We start from the raw sequence: 12,899 nt of genomic DNA on the forward strand, positions 1-12,899 counted from the left end.
AAAAACGGGCTCTAACTGTCCAACAATTTTAAACGAATGTGTTGTTTTAAAGCAGCATGCTACTAAAATTCTATACTTGAAAATGTTGTTCTGTACTATAGCAATTTATGTTATAATATAATGTTAAAGCTACATTTTAAAATGGGTGATTAAAGCCCTGAATGCTGATTGGCTGACAGCCGTGGTATATCAGGCCGTATACCATGGGTATGACAAAACATGCATTTTTACTGTTCTGATTACATTGGTAACCAGTTTATAATTGCAATAAGCCACCTCTGGTTTGTGATATATGGCCAATATACCACGGCTAAGGGCTGTATCCAGGCACGTTGTGCTGTGTTGTACATAAGGACAGTCTTTAACCATGCTATATTGGCCATATACCACACTTCCTCTGGTCTTATTGCTTAACTGTGACATGTGCATACCATCAGAGTCCCTCCCACCACAAAATAACAACTTAATTGTCTCACAGAATGGCAAACAAGTTATAAATGAAACTTTTGATGTGTGTCTATTGTAGGCCGTGTGAGGAGTGTGTATACCAACAAAAAGCAGATTTCTAAATAATGTTGGAGAAATACATAAAATAAGATGCATTATTGACATGAAATGGACATGTGTTATGGGGAGACTGAACATATTAGCAAAAGGACAAGCGTTTTGGGGAGACTGAACATATTAGCAAACGTTTGTAAGTCTACAAAAAAAACATAAAATAAAATAGCCATTTCAAGGAAAGGCTGAACTAAAGAATTATCATTTAGAAAGTATGGTAATTATTACTTTAGAGATGAAGTGGGACACCAACAAAATGTTATTTACATTGGATCAACTGCAGCCTATAACATGACATTATCTATTATTATAGAGCTCTGATCAGCCTATAACATGACATTATCTATTATTATAGAGCTCTGATCAGCCTATAACATGACATTATCTATTATTATAGAGCTCTGATCAGCCTATAAACATGATCTATTATTATAGAGCTCTGATCAGCCTATAACATGACATTATCTATTATTATAGAGCTCTGCTCAGCCTATAAACATGATCTATTATTATAGAGCTCTGCTCAGCCTATAAACATGACATTATCTATTATTATAGAGCTCTGATCAGCCTATAAACATGACATTATCTATTATTATAGAGCTCTGATCAGCCTATAAACATGACATTATCTATTATTATAGAGCTCTGATCAGCCTATAAACATGACATTATCTATTATTATAGAGCTCTGATCAGCCTATAAACATGACATTATCTATTATTATAGAGCTCTGATCAGCCTATAAACATGACATTATCTATTATTATAGAGCTCTGATCAGCCTATAAACATGACATTATCTATTATTATAGAGCTCTGTTCAGCCTATAACATGACATTATCTATTATTATAGAGCTCTGATCAGCCTATAAACATGATCTATTATTATAGAGCTCTGCTCAGCCTATACAGACATGATCTATTATTATAGAGCTCTGATCAGCCTATAAACATGACATTATCTATTATTATAGAGTTCTGCTCAGCCTATAAACATGACATTATCTATTATTATAGAGCTCTGATCAGCCTATAACATGACATTATCTATTATTATAGAGTTCTGCTCAGCCTATAAACATGACATTATCTATTATTATAGAGCTCTGTTCAGCCTATAAACATGACATTATCTATTATTATAGAGCTCTGATCAGCCTATAACATGACATTATCTATTATTATAGAGCTCTGTTCAGCCTATAAACATGACATTATCTATTATTATAGAGCTCTGATCAGCCTATAACATGACATTATCTATTATTATAGAGCTCTGATCAGCCTATAACATGACATTATCTATTATTATAGAGCTCTGATCAGCCTATAAACATGACATTATCTATTATTATAGAGCTCTGATCAGCCTATAACATGACATTATCTATTATTATAGAGCTCTGCTCAGCCTATAACATGACATTATCTATTATTATAGAGCTCTGATCAGCCTATAACATGACATTATCTATTATTATAGAGCTCTGCTCAGCCTATAACATGACATTATCTATTATTATAGAGCTCTGTTCAGCCTATAAACATGACATTATCTATTATTATAGAGCTCTGATCAGCCTATAAACATGACATTATCTATTATTATAGAGCTCTGATCAGCCTATAACATGACATTATCTATTATTATAGAGCTCTGCTCAGCCTATAACATGACATTATCTATTATTATAGAGCTCTGTTCAGCCTATAAACATGACATTATCTATTATTATAGAGCTCTGATCAGCCTATAAACATGACATTATCTATTATTATAGAGCTCTGTTCAGCCTATAAACATGACATTATCTATTATTATAGAGCTCTGCTCAGCCTATAAACATGACATTATCTATTATTATAGAGCTCTGATCAGCCTATACACATGACATTATCTATTATTATAGAGTTCTGCTCAGCCTATAAACATGATCTATTATTATAGAGCTCTGATCAGCCTATAAACATGACATGATCTATTATTATAGAGCTCTGTTCAGCCTATAAACATGACATGATCTATTATTATAGAGCTCTGTTCAGCCTATAAACATGACATTATCTATTATTATAGAGCTCTGTTCAGCCTATAAACATGACATTATCTATTATTATAGAGCTCTGCTCAGCCTGTAAACATGACATTATCTATTATTATAGAGCTCTGATCAGCCTGTAAACATGACATTATCTATTATTATAGAGCTCTGATCAGCCTGGAAACATGACATTATCTATTATTATAGAGCTCTGATCAGCCTGTAAACATGACATTATCTATTATTATAGAGCTCTGATCAGCCTGTAAACATGACATTATCTATTATTATAGAGCTCTGCTCAGCCTATAAACATGACATTATCTATTATTATAGAGCTCTGATCAGCCTGAAGACATGACATTATCTATTATTATAGAGCTCTGATCAGCCTATAAACATGACATTATCTATTATTATAGAGCTCTGTTCAGCCTATAAACATGACATTATCTATTATTATAGAGCTCTGCTCAGCCTATAAACATGACATTATCTATTATTATAGAGCTCTGTTCAGCCTATAGACATGACATTATCTATTATTATACAGCTCTGCTCAGCCTATAAACATGCATCTATTATTATACAGCTCTGCTCAGCCTATAAACATGACATGATCTATTATTATAGAGCTCTGTTCAGCCTATAAACATGACATTATCTATTATTATAGAGCTCTGTTCAGCCTATAAACATGACATTATCTATTATTATAGAGCTCTGCTCAGCCTGTAAACATGACATTATCTATTATTATAGAGCTCTGATCAGCCTGTAAACATGACATTATCTATTATTATAGAGCTCTGATCAGCCTGGAAACATGACATTATCTATTATTATAGAGCTCTGATCAGCCTGTAAACATGACATTATCTATTATTATAGAGCTCTGATCAGCCTGTAAACATGACATTATCTATTATTATAGAGCTCTGCTCAGCCTATAAACATGACATTATCTATTATTATAGAGCTCTGATCAGCCTAGAAGACATGACATTATCTATTATTATAGAGCTCTGATCAGCCTATAAACATGACATTATCTATTATTATAGAGCTCTGTTCAGCCTATAAACATGACATTATCTATTATTATAGAGCTCTGCTCAGCCTGTAAACATGACATTATCTATTATTATAGAGCTCTGTTCAGCCTGTAAACATGACATTATCTATTATTATAGAGCTCTGATCAGCCTATACATGACATTATCTATTATTATAGAGCTCTGTTCAGCCTGTAAACATGACATTATCTATTATTATAGAGCTCTGCTCAGCCTATAAACATGACATTATCTATTATTATAGAGCTCTGATCAGCCTGAAGACATGACATTATCTATTATTATAGAGCTCTGCTCAGCCTATAAACATGACATGATCTATTATTATAGAGCTCTGCTCAGCCTATAAACATGACATTATCTATTATTATAGAGCTCTGATCAGCCTATAAACATGGCATTATCTATTATTGTAGAGCTCTGTTCAGCCTATAAACATGATCTATTATTATAGAGCTCTGCTCAGCCTATAAACATTATCTATTATTATAGAGCTGTGCTCAGCCTGTAAACATGACATTATTTATTATTATAGAGCTCTGTTCAGTCTATAAACATGACATTATCTATTATTATAGAGCTCTGCTCAGCCTATAGACATGACATTATCTATTATTATACAGCTCTGCTCAGCCTATAAACATGATCTATTATTATACAGCTCTGCTCAGCCTATAAACATGACATTATCTATTATTATAGAGCTCTGCTCAGCCTAAAATACGACATTATGTAGCCTGGCAGGTAGGAGCCAGTAACCGAAAGGTTGCTGGATCAAATCCCCGAGCTGACAAGGTAAAAACGCTGTCATTCTGCCCCTGAGCAAGGAAGTTAACCCACTGTTCCCTGGCTGCCGATGACGTGGATGTCTATTAAGGCAGCCCCCCACACCTCTCTGATTCAGAGGGGTTGGGTTAAATACGGGACACACATTTCAGTTGAATCCATTCAGTTGACTAGGTATCCCCCTTTCCCTATTGTAGAGCTCTGCTCAGCCTATAAACATGTGAGAAAGATTAGATTTTATGTTCTACATTATTATTATTATTAGGGCAGCCACCAAGTTTTTATTAAATTATGTAATGTTCTGAAAACTGACTTCAGGTTTTTGAGGAATCTAGCCTCACAGGAAGACAGTTTTATTTTATGGAGGTTTAATTCAGTTCTCTGTTTAATATTTAACTAAATACTCTGTCTTTGGTAGGAGAGGGACCAGACTCTCACTCTGACAGCGGGGAGACTCCTTCAGGGGAACCAGACCCAGAGACGCCCAAACCAGCGAGACAACACCACTGTTCCCAGTGTGGCAAGCGTTTTAAGTGGTTAAGGAACCTGAAAGTACATGAGAGAACGCATACAGGAGATAACCCTTACGAATGCTCCCACTGTGGAAAGAGTTTTACCAAGTTAGGGAACCTAAAAGAGCATGAGAGGACACACACAAGAGAAAAGAGTTTCCACTGTTCCCAGTGTGGAAAGAGGTTTACCCAGTTACGGTACCTGAAACAACATGAAGAAATACACACAGAAGATAGGAAGACCTACCACTGCTCTCAGTGTGGAAAGATATTTACTGGGTTAGGGAACCTGAAAATACATATGAGAAGACACTCTGGAGAGAAGCCGTACCACTGTTCCCACTGTGTAAAGAGTTTTACTCAGTTAGGGAGCCTGAAACCACATGAGAGGGGACACACTGGAGAGAAGCCTTATCACTGTTCCCACTGTGGAAGGAATTTTAGGTGGTATGCGAGCCTGAAGGAGCATGAGAGAATACACACAGGAGAAAAGCCTTACCACTGTTCCAATTGTGAAAAGAGTTTTACCCATCGAGGGAGTCTGAAAGCGCATGAGAGAATACACTCAGGAGAAAAGCCTTACAAATGTTCCCGATGTGAAAAGAGTTTTACCCAGTTAGGGAGCTTGAAAAAGCATGAGAGAATACACACAGGAGAAAAGCCTTTCCAACATACTAATACACAGGAGGAGAAGACATACCACTGCTCTCATTGTGAAAAGACATTTTCCCAGTCAGAGGACCTGAAATCACATGAGAGAATAGAGAGGCTGTGTTCTGACTTATGTTTTTGATTGAGAAATTGTGTTTTTGTTCATTCTACATTAAATAATATTGTATGAATGAAATCATACTGAAAAATAGGTCTACATGTTTTTCCCAGCTCAAGACATGATCATGTCGAAAATCGGATTAAAAGAGTAAAAAAAAATGTTTTGATTATGAACTTAAGATTGATTGAATGCAGGTGTAAACCCCTAAATGTTGTTCACTATATCATTGGGATATTTCAAACATGTTAATTATTAAATAGATTGATATTAGTATTTCTTCATTCAGATTGTCATTGTAAATGCGTATTGGTTCTCAATTGACATATCTGATTAAATAAATGTGAAATAAAGTAAATGCCATATTATTTTTGGGAAGTCTAATTGCTTCTATGTTGGGACTATAAGAATATTTTGAAGATAAATACACAAGGCAGAGTACGAGAGAGACAGAGGACGAGAGGTCAGTACAGTACTAACAACCAATGGAAATAGTGTTTTTTCCTGTAATAGGGAGTTATTGATCAGTGGTTCAGCAACATGGGAGGATGTAGATGTACACTACCATTCAACAGTTTGGGGTCACTTAGAAATAACCTTGTTTTTAAAAGAAAGCAATTTTTTGTCCATTAAAATAACATCAAATTGATCTGAAATACAGTGTAGACATTGTTAATGTTGTAAATGACTATTGTAGCTGGAAACAGATGATTATTAATGGAATATCTACATAGGCGTACAGAGGCCCATTATCAGCAACCATCACTCCTGTGTTCCTATGGCACGTTGTGTTAGTTAATCCAAGTTTATCATTTTAAAAGGCTAATTGATCATTAGAAAACCCTTTTGCAATTATGTTAGCACAGCTGAAAACTGTTGTTATGATTAAAGAAGCAATAAAACTGGTCTGCTTTAGACTAGTTGAGTATCTGGAGCATCAATGTAACCTCTCAAATTCATAGACAGGTGTCGCGTCTATTTTTACCCAAAAGTCGTTTTTTACCTGGAGACTGTAGTGCTACTTTCTCAAAATGAACATAAATGCTGTAGGGGGAGGGTTCTGGTGTTTTACCAGGAGACTGGGGCCGATCCCCATTTAGGAATGTATGTCTTGCTTACTCACACTCTGCATGTGTTGATACCTGGCTGAAAACCCTCACAGTTGTTGGCCAACAGATTTTGTCATGGAGTTTTCATTCAATAGGGTTTAGAGTCCATTTCATCTTAAGCCATTCTTTTAAATACGGTAATACCTTTAATTAGAATGTTGTGCCTTTAAATACCTTTTCATTCTCATTTTGTTGACGGACTCAATAGAATACACGGAGTCAGAAACTAGGGATCAATTCAAGAAAGTCATCATTCGTCTCTGTTTCAACACCAACTGGTAGATTTAAAAATACTCTGATCTTGTAGATTATTTAGGTACATTTTAGGGTTAGGAAAGTATGTATGAATCATAAAAACAATAGTCCTATAAATCTACCCTAATTCTTACTAATCATGGAAGTTTGATGACAACGGCCCAATCCTACATTTACATAAGTGTTCAGACCCTTAACTCAGTACTTTGTTGAAACACCTTTGGCAGCGATTACAGCCTTGAGTCTTCTTGGGTATGACACTACAAGCTTGGCACACCTGTATTTGGGTAGTTTCTTCCATTCTTCTCTGCAGATCCTCTCAAGCTCTGTCAGGTTGGATGGGGAGCATCGCTGCACAACTATTTTCAGGTCTCTCCAGAGATGTTTGATCGGGTTCAAGTCCGGGCTCTGGCTGGACCACTCAAGGACAACAGTGCAATAATATGTAACAACTTCACAACAAATACACACATCTAAAGTAAAGGAATGGAATTAAGAATATATAAATATTTGGACGAGCAATGTCAGAGTGGCATAGACTAAAATACAGTAGAATAGTATAGAATACAGTATATATATATGAGATGAGTAATACATAGACAGATACAGTAGAATATGATAGAATACAGTATATACATATGAGATGAGTAATACATAGACAGATACAGTAGAATAGTATAGAATACAGTATATACATATGAGATGAGTAATACAGTAGAATACAGATACAGTAGAATAGGATAGAACCTAGTCTGTTCATTATATACATCTACATGATGTATTGTTACACCATGTAGGAGCAGTATAGACCTAGTCTGTTCATTATATACATCTACATGATGTATTGTTACACCATGTAGGAGCAGTATAGACCTAGTCTGTTCATTATATACATCTACATGATGTATTGTTACACCATGTAGGAGCAGTATAGACCTAGTCTGTTCATTATATACATCTACATGATGTATTGTTACACCATGTAGGAGCAGTATAGACCTAGTCTGTTCATTATATACATCTACATGATGTATTGTTACACCAACACAAAAAAGGAAATTATATTATTTTATACTAATACAATTGCTCAGAGAAAGAGATTTAGTTTAAAATGTAATTCTCAAAAGGTTGGGGTCTGAATTATTGCCACCCATGTTTTCAGTACTCCAGCACCCTCCCCTTGGGAGGATAACGACACTGAAATGTTTAATGAGATTAGAGAACACATTGGGTGGGATCTTAGACCCTTCCTCCTTACAGAATCTCTCCAGGTCCTTGATTTATTTAGTCTGCTCTTATGGACTGCCCTGTTCAATTCAAACCACAGGTTTTCAATGGAGTTCAAGTCCGAAGACTGAGATGGCCATTAAAAATGTTGATTTTTGTGCCCAATTAACCATTTCTTTGTGGATATTGATGTGTCTTGCTGGAAGATCCTCTTATGGCCAAGTTTCAGCCTCCTAGCAGAGAGGTAACCAGGTTTTGGGCTAAAATATCCTGGTAGAGGGTAAAGTTAATTTATTTATTTCATACAGTAATTTTTGCTCATCATTATCAAGGGTACCAATAACTAGGTGCTTATTTTGATATCTAGTTATTTGACTGAATCAGAAATACAGATGTGGAGTAGATGTAGAGTTTGTTTTAAATTATCATAAAAAATCTGAACTAATCAAACACTTGTTGCTCTTTGTACGTGTTGATATAATATTAATATTTAATGGAGAGGAAAAAAACGTTTCCCTAAACTGCTTTATAATATTATCATTCAATGAAGAATAAAAATAGTTTTCCCTCCTCAACTGCGTTTCCTCCCTCCAGACAGCAGATGGCGATATGTGTCTTTCAGGCGATGTTTCTAGTGTGACGTATAATCTAGTGGACGGAACTCTTCTTCAACAACTGCAGCCACCTCGGTAGCTCGCTAGCCGACAAAGTCGGAACATTCAAGTTCTTTAGACAAATTCGTGTTGTATTTGCCACTATACTTTAAACGTAGTTATGTGGAAACAACTAGCTACCCCATTTAATTTCATATTTACGTTGTAAGTCAACTATCTGGCTGGTTAAATTAGCACTAGTCTAGTCGCTAATGCTAACTAGTTATTATCCCCGACCATGAGTTCACTAAACTACTCTCCTCCTGCTAAAGATGAGGTCTGCAGGACGGAGAAAGAAGCTCTGGGGCTGAACGTTGTCGTGAAAGAGGAGAAGGAAGAGGAGGCTGTTTCAATACAACAACAAGTAGAGGGTGAGGCTGTTACAGTGAAAGAAGAAGAGAAAGACGTTACAGAGAAAGAAGAGGAAGAGGCGTTCAGAGTGAAAGAGGAGGAGGATGTTACTGTGAAAGAAGAGGAGGAAGATGCAGTTTTTGGAGTGGAGGATGAAGTGAAAGAAGATGAAGACGTTTTTGAATGAAGTATGAAGAGGGGGAGATTACTGTCACATTAGAGGAGGACGAAGAAGAGAAGACTGGAGATCTGATTAACACCAGTAAATACAGTGAGTACTATCTAATAAAACAGGGACATTGATCTGATTAACACCAGTAAATACAGTGAGTACTATCTTATAAAACAGGGACATTGATCTGATTAACACCAGTAAATACAGTGAGTACTATCTTATAAAACAGGGGCATTGATCTGATTAACACCAGTAAATACAGTGAGTACTATCTAATAAAACAGGGACATTGATCTGATTAACACCAGTAAATACAGTGAGTACTATCTAATAAAACAGGGACATTGATCTGATTAACACCAGTAAATACAGTGAGTACTATCTAATAAAACAGGAACATTGATCTGATTAACACAAGTAAATACAGTGAGTACTATCTTATAAAACAGGGACATTGATCTGATTAACACCAGTAAATACAGTGAGTACTATCTAATAAAACAGGGACATTGATCTGATTAACACCAGTAAATACAGTGAGTACTATCTAATAAAACAGGGACATTGATCTGATTAACACCAGTAAATACAGTGAGTACTATCTAATAAAACAGGGACATTGATCTGATTAACACCAGTAAATACAGTGAGTACTATCTAATAAAACAGGGACATTGATCTGATTAACACCAGTAAATACAGTGAGTACTATCTAATAAAACAGGGACATTGATCTGATTAACACCAGTAAATACAGTGAGTACTATCTAATAAAACAGGGACATTGATCTGATTAACACCAGTAAATACAGTGAGTACTATCTAATAAAACAGGGACATTGATCTGATTAACACCAGTAAATACAGTGAGGACTATCTAATAAAACAGGGACATTGATCTGATTAACACCAGTAAATACAGTGAGTACTATCTAATAAAACAGGGACATTGATCTGATTAACACCAGTAAATACAGTGAGTACTATCTTATAAAACGGGGACATTGATCTGATTAACACCAGTAAATACAGTGAGTACTATCTTATAAAACAGGGACATTGATCTGATTAACACCAGTAAATACAGTGAGTACTATCTAATAAAACAGGGACATTGATCTTTTATTTTATTTATTTTTTATTTCACCTTTATTTAACCAGTCTGTTGGGTCCATACTGTGTTGATTAACATTTGGTTCTGGTCCCTGAGTAGAGGGTCAGGAAACCCTGTTCTGATGGGTCTGTTGGGTCCATACTGTGTTGATTAACGTTGGGTTCTGGTCCCTGAGTAGAGGGTCAGGAAACCCTGTTCTGATGGGTCTGTTGGGTCCATACTGTGTTGATTAACGTTGGGTTCTGGTCCCTGAGTAGAGGGTCAGGAAACCCTGTTCTGATGGGTCTGTTGGGTCCATACTGTGTTGATTAACGTTGGGTTCTGGTCCCTGAGTAGAGGGTCAGGAAACCCTGTTCTGATGGGTCTGTTGGGTCCATACTGTGTTGATTAACGTTGGGTTCTGGTCCCTGAGTAGAGGGTCAGGAAACCCTGTTCTGATGGGTCTGTTGGGTCCATACTGTGTTGATTAACGTTGGGTTCTGGTCCCTGAGTAGAGGGTCAGGAAACCCTGTTCTGATGGGTCTGTTGGGTCCATACTGTGTTGATTAACGTTGGGTTCTGGTCCCTGAGTAGAGGGTCAGGAAACCCTGTTCTGATGGGTCTGTTGGGTCCATACTGTGTTGATTAACGTTGGGTTCTGGTCCCTGAGTAGAGGGTCAGGAAACCCTGTTCTGATGGGTCTGTTGGGTCCATACTGTGTTGATTAACATTTGGTTCTGGTCCCTGAGTAGAGGGTCAGGAAACCCTGTTCTGATGGGTCTGTTGGGTCCATACTGTGTTGATTAACGTTGGGTTCTGGTCCCTGAGTAGAGGGTCAGGAAACCCTGTTCTGATGGGTCTGTTGGGTCCATACTGTGTTGATTAACGTTGGGTTCTGGTCCCTGAGTAGAGGGTCAGGAAACCCTGTTCTAATGGGTCTGTTGGGTCCATACTGTGTTGATTAACGTTGGGTTCTGGTCCCTGAGTAGAGGGTCAGGAAACCCTGTTCTGATGGGTCTGTTGGGTCCATACTGTGTTGATTAACGTTGGGTTCGTTCGACATGGCGGCCGACTTTTTTATTTTTTAAAGTTGAGTCAACTGACTGATCACCTTGCATCGTGTGTATAACTGCTCGATATTATTTGTACATCAGTCAGTCGCAATTTACCCATGGTACATCAGTTTTGATGCTCTCAAACACGGCCGTTCATCCAGACATAAATCTATCGTTGTAGAACATCTGACATGTAGAAGAAAGAATCCCATCCGAAGGCTGTATTTATCAAGCGTCTCAGTAGGAAGGCTGGTCTCAGATCAGTTTTAGATGTATAGGTGGGATCTGTTCCTAGGTCAGAGCTCCTACTCTTATCAAGCGTCTCAGTAGGAAGGCAGGTCTCAGATCAGTTTTAGATGGACAGGTGGGATCTGTTCCTAGGTCAGAGCTCCTACTCTGATGAGACTTTATATTTATTTCACCTTTTATTTAACCAGGTAGGCTAGTTGAGAACAAGTCCTTTAATTAACCATGTTGGCTAGTTGAGAACAAGTCCTTTATTTAACCAGGTAGGCCAGTTGAGAACAAGTCATTTATTTAACCAGGTAGGCTAGTTGAGAACAAGTCCTTTATTTTAACCAGGTAGGCAAGTTGAGAACAAGTTCTCATTTACAATTGCGACCTGGCCAAGATAAAGCAAAGCAGTTCGACAACATACAACAACACAGAGTTACACATGGAGTAAAACAAACATACAGTAGAAAAAGAAGTCTATATACAATGTGAGCAAATGAGGTGAGATAAGGGAGGTAAAGGCAAAAAAGGCCATGGTGGCAAAGTAAATACAATATAGCAAGTAAAACACTGGAATGGTAGATTTGTAGTAGAAGAAAGTGCAAAGTAGAAATAGAAATAATGGGGTGCAAAGGAGCAAAATAAATAAATTAATACAGTAGGGGAAGCGGTAGTTGTTTGGGCTAAATTATAGATGGGCTATGTACAGGTGCAGTGATCTGTGAGCTGCTCTGACAGCTGGTGCTTAACGGGATTGGTTGGACAACAACCAGTGAGATAGCACGGCGCGAAATTCCCCCCCAAAAATTCTCAAAATTTTCATTCAAGTATTATACGGCATTTTAAAGATACTCTACTCGTTAATCCAACCACATTGTTCGATTTCAAAAAGGCTTTACGGTGAAAGCAAAACATTAGATTATTGTAGGATAGCACCTTAGCAACAAAAAAAAGCCATTTTCCAAGCACGGATAGCCATCACAAAACCAGATATAC

General features: G+C 36.9%; 1 protein-coding gene across 1 annotated transcript in view; it reads left to right on the forward strand.

Annotated features, from left to right (window-relative positions):
- The window catches only part of LOC145877328 (uncharacterized), a 50,952-nt gene extending 44,833 nt beyond the window's left edge, over window positions 1-6,119 (forward strand). The window contains exon 4 of the mRNA XM_082972643.1: window positions 4,889-6,119. Coding sequence (XP_082828769.1) covers window positions 4,889-5,775 — 887 coding nt within the window. The 3' untranslated portion in view covers window positions 5,776-6,119. The remainder of the gene's footprint in view (window positions 1-4,888) is intronic.
- The last annotated feature ends 6,780 nt before the right edge of the window (window positions 6,120-12,899 follow it).

The sequence above is a fragment of the Salmo salar genome, unplaced genomic scaffold (genome assembly GCF_965601325.2).
Source record: "Salmo salar unplaced genomic scaffold, fSalSal1 ptg000867l, whole genome shotgun sequence".
NCBI lineage: Eukaryota > Metazoa > Chordata > Actinopteri > Salmoniformes > Salmonidae > Salmo > Salmo salar.